This window comes from Mytilus edulis, chromosome 8, assembly GCF_963676685.1.
Source record: "Mytilus edulis chromosome 8, xbMytEdul2.2, whole genome shotgun sequence".
Classification (NCBI taxonomy): domain Eukaryota; kingdom Metazoa; phylum Mollusca; class Bivalvia; order Mytilida; family Mytilidae; genus Mytilus; species Mytilus edulis.
In genome coordinates this window covers 41,651,090-41,668,150 of record NC_092351.1, presented here as the reverse complement: position 1 = coordinate 41,668,150, position 17,061 = coordinate 41,651,090, and the positions used below count along the sequence as shown (strand labels likewise).

Here is a 17,061-nt window from a genome sequence, read left to right as displayed (position 1 = left end):
CTTTGTACAAATTTGGCTAAAATCCACAGATGATTTGTATATTAATTTATAGTATCGATCTTGTTATAAAAACAAATTGATACACACTTAAGAATTTCTATTCAATGACTAGACAATAAATAAAATTGAGAAAGGAAATGGGGAATGTGTCTAAGCGACAACAACCCGACCATAGAGCAGACAACAGCCGAAAGCCACCAATGTGTCTTCAATGTCGCGAGAATTCCCGCACCCGTAGGTGTCCTTCAGCTGGCCCCTAAAAATATGTATACTAGTACAGTGATAATAGACGTCATACTAAACTCCGAATTATACACAAGAAACTAAAATTAAAAATCATTTAAGACGAACAAAGGCAAGAGGCTCCTGACTTGGGACAGGCGTAAAATTGCGGCGGGGTTAAACATGTTTATGATATCTCAACCCTCCCCCTATACATAGAGCCAATGTAGAAAAGTAAACGAATAACAATACGCACATTAAAATTCAGTTCAAGAGAAGTCCGAGTCCAATGTCAAAAGATTTAACAAAAGAAAATAAATAAAATGACAATAATACATAAATAACAACAGACTATTAGCAGTTAACTGACATGCCAGCTCCAGACCTCAATTAAACTGATTGAAAGATCATGTCTTCGTCATATGAATATCAGGCACAATCCCTCCCGTTAGGGGTTTAGTATCATACTATCATAAGATATATGAGAAGAACACAACCCGTGTCATGCCAATAACTGTTTTTTTTTTTAAATAAATGTGTTTAGTTCCGATGCAAAGACCCTATAAGTGAATCAATATTAAAGCCAAAATATGCAATCTTTAATGACCTGACAACAGTATCGTAACTATATCCCTTCTTAATAAATCTGTTTAAAGGTTTTGTAAGCTTTTGAGGTGAATACTGACTTTTTTGTGCTTTGAAAAGAATATTACCATAAAAGATTGGATGTAAAATACCTGAACGTATAAGATGTCTGCATGTTGAGTTATATTTACGAATTATTTCCTTATACCGGTGATAAAATTTAGTAAAATATGACATTAAGAATATATACCATCTTTTGTTTTTTACATTTACATTAAGTAGTGCTGCTCCCTCCTTTGTATTTACATGAAAGAAAACCCTGATTATCAGTTTTTGAAAGCGTTTTAACCGCTTCATGTATCGAAAGTTGAAGCGCAGAAACCGTTCCTGCGAATACAAATGTGTCTTTGACAGCTTCAATTTGATTTTTTCGACAGGTATTCTGTTAAATTTCAAACAGCAGTTTCAATGCGGTGCCAAAATTCTCAAGATTCAATAATTACACATGCGATAAATCGAGAATAAGTTTGGGTACGATCAAACTGAGGAATTGGTAGAATGACATTATCTCCCACAGCATGTTCTGATAATTTATGTTTCGTTTTCATAGTTAGATATTCGGCTTGGATTTGGTGGCCAGAAAACGCACGGTTCCTATCACGTATGATTAGTTTTTTCAACGTTAGTGTCCTTCTAATTGTCACTGGGGCCAATTTCTATTAACTATCAGAATTGTCACTGAGGCCAATTTTTATATTTTTTTAATTGAACAAAAGTCAAAATACAAATTGTACAAAAAGGTAACGTTTACACAACACGCGTATAATACAAAAAAGGTTAAGATTTTGAAATTCAAACTTAAATCTACCTAGTAAGTCTTTGAGAACATTCTATTTGTAAATTATTTTCTGAGAATACAAAGTTTTGATAATTCTAGACAGAAAATTAAAACAAATGATCCTGTTTACCAAGCCTGGAACCCCTGGTATATAACGTAACACAACAACGATATCAATTTCATATCAGTTGCGTTCCAACACAACTAACATCAACAACAAAATCAACCTTAAACTTAAAATATTGAAAGTTTTATAAGGAAAAAGGAAACATATTTTACTGAAAGAAGCTTAGTTTTAAACCATTAATGTATACAGTAAAGCATTCAAAGTCAGCAGTTAAACTGTAAAGCACAAAAAGATCAAGTAGAAACAAATCTATGTTATACAACCTTAAATTATGCGTGTAGTACACATTTAGATTACAGTTCAAAGTTGCTGGTTTTACTGTCTTTTACACACCTTCCGTTGCAGGAACAAATAATTGTTTTGGAAGAAATGTGCCTCAGATCTCTGAAAGAAATGAGACCCCACTACTATGATTTAATAATTCAGAAGGGAATACTTAAGGAAACAAAAGATTGAAGAGAAACTGCCGGTGTCTAAAGGAGACGATTTAATTTTCAAAATGGAATCATATAAGGATAACAAGAAACGACTTTAAAAGTTACGTTTAATATAAAACTAAAGTTCTTGATTCTACAGTGGACGTTTTTTCATTTATTTTTTCGACTTTTTTCGGATGATAACACCATTTGGATTCATCTTTATTGTTATTTATATCTTAATATGTATCGTGACGAAAATCTTTGATTATTGCATTTTCATTTTTTTTTTTGGGTCATTTATATAATTATTCAAGTACTAATGGGAGTCATTTAAGGGTAAGGGTTTGTTAGTTTGTTATAAGCCAAATGTCTTTGAAATCATTGTAAGGTAAAGCGGTGTATTTTGGTCTATGACAAAGTATTTACAAAAATACCGAACTCTTAGGCAGAAAAAAGGGACAGTCCATTTAAAGCTAGCACAATCAAACTCCCCACTATGTCAACCAACGGAACAAATTGAAAAATAGCTGTTTTAATTATTCCTTACTTTATACAGACATTCTCCAATGAAAACAGTGAGTTATACCTGTGTTTATAATAAGCTTGCTATACCTCGCATTAGTATGAGAACTGTTTGATAGTTCTGCTATATTGAAAAATTGGTTAATAACCAAATACACAATAATTGGGAAATCATCATTTTTTAATAATACATATAGTATAGTGAAATACTAGTAAAATGACATAAACGCTTTCCCGAAAAAGTACAAATAAAATAATGTAAAGACATAACGGTATATGAAATTAAAAAATCGCGTCTGGCTACTACAGCATCCGACACGTCAAAAGCACAAAAAAAAATTGGCTACGTCAAGAATCATACTCAAAATGAACACAACATTTTTTTTACATTAATTAGGCCGTTAATTTTCTCGTTTGAATTGTTTTACATTTGTGATTTCTGAGCCTTTCATAGCTGACTTTGGTCATTGATAGAGACTGTATGAGGACTTTAGGCTTATTGTTGTGAACTTACTTATTTATAGAACAAACGGGTCCGAGCGGGTAAAATCATACATGGGCTTCACAACAAGTATTTGTCTCATTAAACAATTACCACAACTTTATACGGCAGTTACGTTTTTATGCAAACAACATGTAGAAATACAATACTTTATTATAATAAACAATAAATATACAACACAGTTTATTCACACAGGAATATGCGAATAAATAACAACAAATGAACAACCAACGTTAATGTGTTTGAATTGCCGATCACGCTTTATTTAACAGGGGAAACTACGATCTATAAATAGGGCAAAGTATATATTTAGAACCTGATGCGCAGATCAGTAAATTACTATAGTGTGTAATATGTATGCTGTTTACCTTTTATAAAATATGTAACAAGTTAAATACCAATATTATTCTTCAACGTGTACAACAGCTTCACTCTTCAAAACCATATAAACAATTGCTTGGCGGAGGTTGACGTCAACAATGGGAAAGTGAAAGTACGGGAATAAATATAACAGTACGTCGTGTAAATTGTACTTTCACAACACTGCCCCCCCTTTTCAAAAAATAATTTCGCCCTCGAAATTAAAACATTACCTATATGTACCTTATTTACAGTAAAAAAACATCAACATTAACGACATGAAAAATACACAATATGCAAAATTTCTAAATTTCAAAAAGCACCTCTTCTGTAAATGCATATTCATAACAATTAAAACATAGCAATATCAACACATTTAAATCATTTAGCAATAAATCATCAACATATAAATATATATTGTTCAAACATTGTCAAATTTATTTATACATTTTATCAACAGGTGACTTTTGTTTTGTTCTTCCTATTTTCTTTTCCCTGTCGTATCTTCTTCTGTGGCGATGGTTTGGTTATGTCCTCTTCTGGTTGTCTCTTCATGGCAAGGACCTTTGACTTCCAAAATGTTGCTTCCTCTCTAAGTTTCAATAACTCTTTTCTCTGATCCTTTAGTTGTTTTTCAAAATCTTCCATGTTATCAGTTTGAGTCTCTGCATCTGTGGTTTTAATTGGTGTTTCTGTGTTTGTTATAATTTCAACAACTTCTTCTTGCACATCAATGACGATCCCGGGATAGTTGATGGCAAGATCTTCTGTACCCTGATTACCCCATGTAACATTATAAGGCACAGTGTTCTTCTTAAGAAATGTATCATCTTGACTATCTTGAACATCACCTGCTAATTTTGCATGTAGTTTATATTCTTTTTACATGGTTCTCCAAACGGTTTAAACTGTTACATTTGAAATGGCATATGGTACAAAAATAAAGACAGTTGTTATATGTTGTGTGATTAAATTGAACATGCCAGATGGCTTCTTTTAATGATTTCATCTCATCTCCACATTTCCTATAGTTAAAGGTGGCTTGGTCATTTTCATCTTCCATCTGCAATAAACAGAATACAAAACACATGGTAAGTATCGTTTACTATGAAAAGTGTTGAACAAGTAAATCAGCTACATGGACAAAAACTGATTCTTTTCTTTTTTAACCCAAGATGGAAAAACAGAAGATTCATATGCTCTAAGGTTATCAAAATGGATATTAAAACTTTTTCTGGAATCTCTGATTTGATAAACTACAGGACTAAGTTGTTTAATAACTACAAATGGACCCCTCCATGGACTTTCAAGCTTTTAAAAAAAAATGGTTTCTTCCTAAATACAAGCGATCCAACTAAAAATGATTTATCAATTATTCTCGTGTCATGGTCTCGTTTTTGCTTTTCCCCTGACTGTTTAAGATTTTCTCGATTTCATGGTATATATCTTCCATATGAACTTTCAAATCATCAACGTATTCATTTACAGGTTTCTGGGCATTATGGATATAGTTACTCATAAGGTAGATTCACTTCTCGTCCTAACACTAATTTATTTGGACTAAAACCAGTCGAGGGATGTACAGTACTTATGTATGCACTCATTAATATTGGAATATAGAAATCCCATTTTCTTTTGTTTTCATCTACATACGATTTAATCATTTTTCCTAAAGTTTGGTTAAATTTTTCAATTAGGCCATTAGATGATGGGTGAAAAGGGGTTGATTTCGTTTTATGGATATCAAGGAGCCTACACAATTCTTGGAATAAATTGCTTTGAAAATTAGTCCCTTGATCAGTATGGATTTCAAGCGGAATTCCGAATCTAGAAACGAACTTATTAACAAGTTTCTCGGCAACGATATGGGAATATTGGTTAGGCAATGGATACAATTCCATCCATCTGGTAAAGTGATCACCGATCACTAATATAAACCGATTGCCATTTTAGGATTTGGGAAATGGTCCCATGACATCCAACGCTACTCTGTCCATTGGATATCCAACATGATAATTCGGCAAAGCTGCATGGTTATTATTGATTGTTTTCCGAAGTTTACAACATGATGGACACTGTCTGATATGTTGCTTTATATCTTCCAGTTAAGCCAATATTTCCTTGTGACAGGACTAAATCTAGCAACCTGTTCTCTTGTTGTTGGTTCTTTTGACTCCTTCCATGTAAATAAAGGGCCAATATCATTGTCTTTCCTCTGCAGTTCTTTCATTTCAGAAGCAGTATACTTTTGTAACCAGTTGGCAGGTTTTCTTGCTTGTTTAGTACTACTTCGTGTTACTGCACGAATTGATTCACTAGTTCTTCCAATGTCTTTGATATTGTCTACTTTATCATGGAACTCAGTCCAGTCATCTGTTTTGTCTTCGTGTACCGGAAAAGAAACAAAGTCTTTTCTTGACAGTGCATCGGCATTGGTGTGTTTTATTCCAGCCCATTGTTGAATGACAAAATTGTATTGAGACAAAACTTCGTGCCATCTGGCTAACTGGCCTTGGGGATCTTTAAAATTGAACAGCCATCTTAGTGAACTGTGGTCAGTTCGTAGTAAACACTTGTTCCCTAGGAGAAAATGTCTAAACTGATGGACAAATGTGATTACTGCCAGAAGTTCTCTACTCGTGACATTATAACGTTGCTGTGCTTTATTTAATTTCTTTGAACCAAAGGCAATGGCTTTTTTTTTTGTCCATCTTGCACAAAAGGTTGACAAAACTGCTCCTATGCCTACATTAGATGCATCTGTATCCAAAATGAATGGTAACTGTGGATTTGGATATGCTAAGACTGGTGTTGAGATTAAAGCATTCTTTAGTTGGGTGAAAGCTGCTTCACAATCTTTTGTCCATACAAACTTGACATTTTTCCCTGTGAGCTGAGTCAGCGGTAATGCAATTTCACTAAATTGTAAAATAAAGCGCCTATAGTAGTTGCAAAGACCAAGAAATTGTTGAACTTCTTTGACATTTTCGGGAATCTTCCAACTTGAAATAGATTCTGAAATTTTGGATTCGGTTTTATTTCATCTTGACCAACAGTACTTCTGGTTTCCAAAAGGTCACATTTAGAAAGTTTCAATTTCAGTCCAACTTCTCTAAGTCTATTTAAAACTTCGTCTAATTGTTTGAAGTGGTCTTCTAAATTGGAGCTGTATATAATGATGTCATCTAAATATATTAAAAGTGTTTTCCATTGAAGTCCAGTATATACTAATTCCATGCATCTTTGAAAAGTACTCGGAGCATTACATAAACCAAAAGGCATCTTGGTGTATTCAAACAGCCCATATTTTGTTGTAAATGCTGTCTTCTCGCGGTCTTTTTGATTCAGCTCTATCTGCCAATATCCACTATTATTTTATTTATTATTATTACTTTAACTGTTAAGTCAGTCAGTTTTTGTTATATCTATTTTGCGTGACTGTATTTATGCATCCCGTCATACTTTGAACGGCAAAATTATTTCATGTCTACCTGTGCGAATTTCAAACGCGCATTTTTACACCAGTACTCAAAACCCTCCTTCCTTGATGGGTGCATTTTACATAGACAGATAAGGTGTAACACCAATAATTAAGGCCTGGCCAGAAAGCACATACCAGAAAGTAGTACATATTTAACACAAAATAGTTCTTACGCATGAGTGTAACTTCCAAAATATGTAGAATATTTAAGTATTTTTGGTATGAAATGAAAGCTGAAGGACTGGTGATCATTTTATAACACTTTTGGACTTTTAATTATAAATATTAAAAAAATTGCATCAAATTTTAAAAAGAGGGTTCAGTTCTGGTACATCCGAAGTTCCGGGAACCAGTTCTTTCTTATATGCCATGTAAGGTATGTTGATTTTTTCAGTAGAAGACACCATAAAGTGTTGCTTTGAAATGCAATGATTGCCACTTTATTTGAACTTAAAACAAAAGAGGTGTTCCTTCTTGAAACGGAGGAATTTAACATAGAAAGCAATGGGACCATGAATTAGGGGTGTACTTCCTATTACAGAGAATCATCAGAAATCCATTTTTTAGAAGTTGTACCTATTCCAATGAAAATAAGTCAAATTTGATGTTAGTTATCATGTTGAATCATCTTTTTTTGGTGAACCATCCTGTTTATGTGAAATTTAAGCGTTTTAATTGGCATTTCATGTATTTTAGCCTTTTATGGTCATACACCATGCATGCAGTTAAAACTTGACTCAAAATTCTTATTTTTGCGTTTTTTGTGATTGAAATCAATAAAACATGCATTTTATGACTTGTGTATGGTACAAAATAGCTCTTGGTCAAAATAATCATATGATTTTTCAAGTTTTATTGTTTTTCTTATGGTAGCCTTTTACAATCTAGGCATATGGTATATACTCATATAAGAATTCTAAAATCTCAATGTACATGCAATTTTGAACCAGTTTAGCAAGTTATCTAGCTGAGTGATATATAAATTGCTCTTAATAATCTATGTTTAACCACAGAATTATGGTTTATACAAAACAAAAGCAATTTTCCTATTTAAAGAAAAAAGGGGGGACAATTTTCTCATTTATGTCCTAAGTTTGGACTAATATATTTTTATTTAATGAAGAACCTCTGATAAATAAATGACTTTTGGTAAGCACATATCTTTCCTAATAGAAATTAATACATAAAACAATGATATTGAGAATAAAAAAAGTATAATTGCCATTGGTAATATCCATATGCAGTTTTCTTTGAATAACCCATATGTTACTACCAGTCCAATTTGAGCTTAAAATTAGAAAAATAGTATTTGGACTAAAGCTTTATATGTTTTTTATTGCTTGAAATAGATCATAGAATGAAATAAAGTAATGCTCAGGTCAATATAGCAGGTTAGGTTCTGTTATAGGTGTAAAACAACTAATTTAGGCCTGGCCAGAAAGCACATACCAGAAAGTAGTACATATTTAACACAAAATACTTCCTACGCATGAGTGTAACTTCCAAAATATGTAGAATATTTAAGTATTTTTGGTATGAAATGAAAGCTGAAGGACTGGTGATCATTGTATAACACTTTTGGACTTTTAATTATAAATATTAAAAAAACTGCATCAAATTTTAAAAAGAGGGTTCATTTTGTCTGTTTGTCAGATTTGAAGTACCTGTTCTGGTACATCCGAAGTTCCGGGAACCAGTTCTTTCTTATGAGCCATGTAAGGTATGTTGATTTTTTCAGTAGGAGACACCATAAAGTGTTGCTTTGAAATGCAATGATTGCCACTTTATTTGAACTTAAAACAAAAGAGGTGTTCCTTCTTGAAACGGAGGAATTTAACATAGAAAGCAATGGGACCATGAATTAGTGGTGTACTTCCATAAAATTGTATAATATAATCAAAATGAGGATGTTAATTTGATGTATGCCTTTTTGTGCTTCTTCGTTACATTTGTTGTTTTTATAGTGATTAAGATGATAACACAATGTTGACTGCTGTACCCCTATTTTTGACATTTTTACCTATTGTGTCTGTTTGTTTTGTTCACGCATCGGTGACAATATAATGGAATTTGATGCGACTGGCATACAAGTGAGAGGTTTAGCTAGCTATAAAACCAGGTTCAATCCACCATTTTCTACATTTGAAAATGCCTGTACCAAGTCAGGAATATGACAGTTCTTGTCCATTCGATTTTGATGCGTTTTGTTATTTGAATTTGCCATGTGATTATGGACTTTCCGAATTGATTTTCCTCTGAGTTCAGTATTTTTGTGATTTTACTTTTTTTGAAGGTCAAAACAGGAAAATATCTTTGCAGATGACAGACAGTCAAGGCACATATCGATTCTTGGCAATGGATACGCGTCCTTTATGGTCAAATCATTTACTTTCCTATAGTCAACACACCACCTGACAGTACCATCCTTCTTACGGACTAAAACCACAGGTGATGACCAGGCAGATGAAGATGGTCTAACGACTCCAGTTTCTATTTGGTCTCTTAAATACTTTTCTTCCTCCTTTTCGAAAGCTTGTGGTGTCCTTCGTAAAGGTTGGCGGAATGGTGCTGCATGTGCTGTGTCTATTCTGTGTTTATGCACTGAACACGATCCAAGTTCTGTTTTCGATTTAGCGAAGGCATCTTTGTGTTTTACGAAAACGTCTGCTAGTGTTTTCTTTGCAGTGTTGCTTTTGATGTTTTTACAGCTGTTCTGAAATAATTCTTTTAAATATTCTGGGAGTTCTAAACAAAATTCATCTACTTTGTTTTCTCTTGATGATGTAAAAAATGTTTTCAGATGTGTCATGTGTTTTTACGGGATCATACAATCTACAAATTTTGGGTATTTTCGTCATTTGTGACACCAACAAAGTCTGTCACTTCATCGACAGTTTCCAGAGTTCCTATTAAAGTACCTTCTTTAATTTTCAATGGACTATTTTCCAAATTTATGAATCGCACTGGTAAAGACAGTATTTGTGTAGAAACCAATCCTTTCCCAGCAAGAATTTTGCGATTGTCGTAAATTACTGGATCAAACAAGGCAAAATTACTTCCAAATATCTCTGTATCTGGTACTGGTATTTGTATAATCATCTCCGATTGAGATTTTATGGAAATGCTCTTATGAAGAACAATTCTTAATACTTTATTTTCTCTTCTCTTTACTTCACATGGATACCAAATGTCTTTTATTTGAATTCCACGTTTTGTATTTACCGTGATGTCCATTTCATAAATAATATCACAACCAAGAAGCAAATTTCATTTATAGGAGCTACGTATACTGGCCAATAGTCCTTAACTCATTTCTGTCTCTGTAATACCAGTTGCTGACATCTTTTTTCCCCCTTCAGCTACTAACAATCCACGCGTTGCTGTCTTCAACTCAAGATGATGTTCTTTTGCAAGGTTCCTATAAACCTTTTCATTGAGCACAGTGACCTCCGCACCTGTGTCAATTAACGCTTTTAACACATAATCATTTATTCTAACAGACGTTTGAATAACTGCTGATTCAACTTTGTCAATACATATACTATTTTCTCCATCAACACTATCATCAGAGGATTCGTTGTCTTCAAAGTGTTTCTCTTGTAAAATTCCAGAAGTTAAAGCAATAGTTTTCTCATTCATATCATCTCTATACTGATTCACAGCATCAACTCTGGACAAAACTGGTTTTTCAATATGTTCATTCTTACTACATTGGTCTGATTTCTTACTGATAATTTTAACATCACTGCTTGAAGGGCCTAAACCTTCTGAACTTTCAATCTCCTTCTTTTGAATAGATTGTTGTCTTTTCTCAATAATTACTTCATTACTCTTTGGGGCTATGGCTTGGCATATAGGCACAGCCCTTTCTAGTGTAAAGGATTGAAAGGTGTTTTGACTGGTGCATATGCATCTCTTTGTTGATTTTCTCCATAATGGCTATTTCCCTTAGGTTCCCATTTATCTTGTTTTGATGGACAATTACGTCTGTAATGACCAATGCCATTGCAATTATAACACCTATTGTTATTACTTTCCGTTTTCTTTGCGTAATTGGACTGCTGGTAATTATTACTGTTAGTACTTGGCAAACTAGGCATTTTCTTATTTAAATTAGACATTCCCTCAATAATAGAATCTTTGAGTTCTCTGCCAAACTGGTTAAGTCTTTCTTCAGTTACGTATTGTTTTTGGTGTAACCTTCTGATATCATTTTCTCCACACTGGCTATCGAACTGTACTTCTCGTATTGAGGTTTTACGGTTTTTACCACTCCTAGATAGATCTACAGCTCTCATGCAACATGACCATATTCAAAGCTTCACCAATAGATTTTGGCTGCTTGCTTATAGCATCATACATCATCTTCTTTTTATATATAGAACAGTACATACGAAAATTAAGGGTAAACTGGTAAGTTAATAAAAGTATACACGACGTCAGGAACTACAATCTATCTCCTGTCCATCCTTTGAGGAAGACACTGAGTATTTGCCAGAAGGTGTAAGATACCTCCGGTAAACTTTCTACGAAAAAGGATTGAAGTAGACGTTCTTTGAACAAGCGCTGACTCATTAAATGTTTGCATGATGGTTTTAAAGGTTGAAATTATTGTAATATGAACGTATCTACTGTACAAAATAATATGTCTGGAGTTTTTTTTCTGATAATGGTCACCAAATCTTGGTCTCCTGTTCATGGTTTATATAAACGTCAAGATTTGGTTGATTGACGTCAAGTTTTTCTGATAAATGTAGTAAATTTTACTAAAAAAACTAACAACATATCAATCATTAATAATCAATAATACTCCGAGAATATATCATTATATGCACCCCTCTTATTAATATCGACAACGCATCCAGCCAAAATAGGAAAATGCTTACTAAATAATTCTGCATAACATATATCTTGTAAAAGCCAATTATTCATTGTGTTATATATATTTCATGTGTGTGGTTTATAAGAAATAAAAAAATTAACAAATAGTGTTTTGATTTGTTATTTAAAATTACATGACAAGCACTTACCAATCTATTCAATCGTCCTTGATATTTCAACATGTTAGAATATTTGCCAATTTATAGTTGAAAAATTAATAAAGGAGACACAAGATGAACGTACAGCAGATGGATTAACCTAATTTAAAATAGAAAAAATGTATGCTTCTATTATTTGTTCAAAGTCGGCAATAGTAAAAAATAAATGCGAAGATTAAATATCATAGCGACGACAGGGTCCTGCTGGGTCGATCGTTTAGCCGAAAGGTTTCCACCAGGGCCTTAAATCCTTAACTTAAACGTTACTTCAGGTGCGCCCAAGAGACGTCTTGATTAAGACATTCAAGCGACGACATAGGTTTTTATTCCGAATTTAAAGAGAAATTGTTCCAGCATTATAAAAGAAAGATGACTTATTATTTCAATGAAAAGAACTATACGGTTTATTGAACACCAAAGTGGGTAAGTTCAGTAAAACATCTCCAATTGATGTTATTGTAAACCTATTACTGAAATTGTAATATCTAGTGTACCTTTTAAAATCAGATGCCTTCATATATTATCCATTTAAGAACGAATGTAGCCCAATCCTTATGAAAAAATAAAAACATAGGGTCATGCATCATTTCTGGGCCATTAACATGTCCTTCTTTACAAACGCTGTAAGGTCGCACTTAATTCATACACTGACCCATTACTTTTCAACTCTATAGTAAAAGACATAAGTGCATTCAACATTAATTCTTTGGAACTAAATAACTGTGTTGTCGTTAAAGAATTCAATATATTTATGCCTCAAGGGTAATCAGATGCTGTCGTTGTTTAGAGGTACTTGTGATCTAAATTAATTGAAAATGTGTGTCTTCTCAATTGGGTATAGTACCGTATTTTCGAAGGGAAATTATGTTTCTCTGTTCCTTCTTAGATATTTAAATATCTATGTTGCTCATTTGAAATATATGATAAAAAAATAAACATTAAATGATTGTAAAATTTCTCGAAATTGGTTTATACTTTCGGTTTAAAGGAAAAGTCAAACATTCATGTGCCAGAATTATGCACCATTGTGTATATATCTAATATAGGACAATGCTATTGATTAAAAATTACACCACTCCAGACCCTTTTGTTTTCCACATAATTGATATTGCCAATAATTAACAAGTTTCGGGTCGAATCCGATACCGATACCAATAGTATATTCGCCTGTTACCTATTAGCTTATTTGTACGTTCCGCATTTGACAGGCGCACGACCAAACGGTGTATTTAGGATTTTGCTATATACACGGGTCATAATTACAGGGTTATCACTACTAAATATAATCATTGTCACATTGTTCCTTATTGTAGTATTTTAATCTGTATGACTGTCTAAGATGACAATACGAATACTAAAAATCTGGACTTAAAATAAGGCGTATAGGTACAGTTTTCAATTTGTTAGCCTGAATGACGTAACACAGAGAATCAAAGAATTCAAATTTATTTATAATTCATATAGGTCAATGCTATTGATTTAAAAAAATACTCCATTCGAGGCCATTTGTTTTCCAAATAATTAATATTACTAATAATTGACAAGTTCCAGGTCGACGGGTTCAAACAGAAAGATTTTGAAAGCAGAGAAAACTGTACATCTTGCATGACTTTATCAGATGACAATACCAATACTAAAATAAGGCTTACACATAGTTATATACTTTAATACAGTCACGAACCCGCGATATCACGGGTGTGTTCTAGTTTTAACAACAACTTCTTCTTCACTCCAATATGTTTCTCCCCTTATTAATTCTTTTGGAAACAAAGATATTGGATAAAAGGAATATCTATGCTAAAATGTTTTTTTGAAAATCTATGGAATTACATCCTGTCTAAACTATGCAATTTTACCTGAACAATGTTATGATTTCATGGGTACGCATGACCACGACCACGCTTGCTAACCAACATGGCCAACATGGCCAAAAATGTATAAAACATAAAAACATATAAAACACAAGTTGTGTCTATTATCTTGAAAACTATAACAGGAGATCTGACAGGACAAAAAATGTACAGAACGATGAAATCTACTTTTTGTCTAGTTATGTAAAAACTGTCGCACTATAATAGACATATAAAAACATTAAATAGAAAAACGATCAGCAAAATAAGATCTGCATATACGTCAATATTGGGAAAATCGTCAGTTGACAACTTATAGGATTTTTCGCCTTTAAAAACGATTTTAACATATTTTATGACCATTTTTTTTAAACAATAATAATATGTAGAGAGCGTGTTTTAGAGAGCAAACATGACGGCAAGATGTACAAATAAGTTGATGTTGCTGGAAATCGTTTGTCAACTTTTTCTAAGAGTTAGTGCCTTGTATTACAATATTTACCATATTTTGGCATTTTTGATCATTATCTTGAAATCTTTAATAGATAGATTGAATATTTAAAAGGTAAAATGATTAACAAGACAAGATCTGCAAATATGTATGCGCACATGTAGATGAATTCGCCAGTTGTCTTTTTATAAAGGTTATTGCCCTTAATGGACGATTTTAACTTGTTTTGAGCCAAACCTTAGAAGAAAGAGAGGAACTGTAAACACGAAAAAAATCTAAAGCAATACAATTTCAACAAAACATATTTTCGTAAGGAATGATATTGTAGTCTACAATGTTGGAGAGTGCATCGATGAATACGAGCATATACCTAGATTAGCAACAAAGGCTCTTTAACGCCTGTAGTTATGTTGTTTTGCACCACTGTCACAGATAAGAGGAGGTTTAGAGCTCAGATGATTAACCCCGTCTCATTCTTTTTGTGCATGTTCCAAGTCAGAAATCTGTAACTCAGTGTTTTCTATTTGTTCTGACTGTCATATTTGTGTTTCGCTTATTGCTTTGATATAAATAAGGCTTGTTGGTTTTTTTTCATGTCGGCTGACTTTTTGTATGGGTTTTGCTCATTGTTGAAGGCCGAATGGTGACTTATAATTGCTTACATAAACATCATTACCATTATTGTAGAAAGCGGGCATTATATCATCACGTTATTTCGTTTTTAGCTCACATGGCTCAAAGAGCCAATGTGAGTTTTTACCGTCTTTTAATTGTACACAAATCTTCTACACTGATATACTGGGCCAAGTTGGATCAATCTTGTCCACAGACATCCTTATAGTACATTGTTAAAATTAATAAGCACGATGTTTTAGCTGGTCAATCAGCGCGACCACGAAGGCTTACAATAGAACATTAAAAGAAAATAGTTAAAATGCAAGACTTCGTATTGTCTTTTATGTTTCAGACCGTTATAGATAGATCATAAATTTACCGGGTTAGTAATAACATGAGCAACACGAGGGGTGCCACATGTAGAGCAGGGTTTGCTTAGTTTTCCGTAGCACATGAGATCACCCCTAGTTTTAGGTGGGGTTCGTGTTGCTTAGTCTTTAGTTTTCTATGTCGTGTCTTGTGTACCATTGTTTGTCTTTTTTTGTTAGTCATGACGTTGTCAGTTTATTTTCGATCTATGAGTTTGAATGTCCTCTGGTATCTTTTGCCCCTTTCTTATAGAGCATATCCAAAGGAAGTTAAATTTTAATAAGGTCTACATAGAGTCTATTTTCGTCAGAAGTGTCAGATAACTCCTTTTGAGTTATTGCACCTAATTGCAGAAAAAAACACATTTTGCTTCTCCTATTGGCAGAAAAACTATGACAGATAGGAAAAACTTTAAAGTCAATTGTGAGCAGCAACACAGGACCTACAAATAGTTGAATATAGCTGAAATTACAGAAGGCCTTGTCCTTCCGTGATGATTCTTATTCCTTTTTACATTTTCGGTTAGACTTTTGTAGATAACGAAAAATTGTAAACAGCTAATAGGATCACCAAGACAAGATCTACAAATATGTCAATATGAATATCCAAAAAAGCCAGTTGATTTATTATAGGAGTTATTCAACTTAATTGACGATTTGTTTCAATTTTGTTTGTTTTTCCTATTATCTTGAGAGTCATAAAAGAAAGGGCAATTTTGAAACGCGAATCTGATCAGCAACACAATATCTACAAATAATTCAACAAGGCCAAAAATGTTTGAACTTCGACCGTTGACTCTATATAAGAGTTATTGCTCTTTAATACCGATGTTAAACAGCAGAATAGATCTGCACGATAGCATCTCCAAAAAGAAATTTTAGTCATAGATTATATTCTTGTCCAAGTGTGTGTGTGTATAAGAGAGAGAGAGAGAGAGAGAGAGAGAGAGAGAGAGAGAGAGAGAGAGAGAGAGAGAGAGAGAGAGAGAGAGAGAGAGAGAGAGAGAGAGAGAGAGAGAGAGAGAGAGAGAGAGAGAGAGCATCAAAAAATCAATTCAAAGGAAAGGGCTTTAATTGAACAAAAAAATTAACTTGACCTGTAACTTGTCATGATAAAACAATAAACCAAATATCAAATCAATATCTTCAAGCATGAAGAAAAAAGTCTGAAAAACTGATTTACAGGACTGACAGGTGGACAGACAGACAGACGGACGGAGTGCAAACCTAAAGTCCCCTTCAACTTCATCGGTAAGGGACTAATACGGTGATGTGATACGATTGCCAATATGAAAACTATGTACCAAAGACTGATATTTCTTATATGTCGTTAGGAGTTATTTTTGTGTCTGTGTTTACATATATGACCTTTTAAAGGCCATTCACTCTCCTTAAACTTATCATAAACTATAGCAGTGAACAGATAAAGCGTTCAGTTTCAGGATTAAAAATAGCAGCGTCTTTTATTTAACATTGAGTTTTAATGTTCAAGACTGTAATGGACGAGACACTACTTTAAATCAGCGCTGACCGTTCATATATATTTTATCTAGCTAGACGTGGCTTTTAATATCAAATCCAGCATTTTGTACATTTTGGCCAACGTGCTATGAGTTATTGATATACATGTGTATATGATATGAACATTCTTGTAAATAAATTTTGTATATGTGCAAAATTAC

At 33.2% G+C, this 17,061-nt stretch overlaps 1 protein-coding gene across 1 annotated transcript in view; it reads left to right on the top strand.

Annotated features, from left to right (window-relative positions):
* Window positions 1-3,318, top strand: part of LOC139487008 (uncharacterized) — a 31,694-nt gene extending 28,376 nt beyond the window's left edge. The window contains exon 12 of the mRNA XM_071272030.1: window positions 2,118-3,318. Coding sequence (XP_071128131.1) covers window positions 2,118-2,185 — 68 coding nt within the window. The 3' untranslated portion in view covers window positions 2,186-3,318. The remainder of the gene's footprint in view (window positions 1-2,117) is intronic.
* The last annotated feature ends 13,743 nt before the right edge of the window (window positions 3,319-17,061 follow it).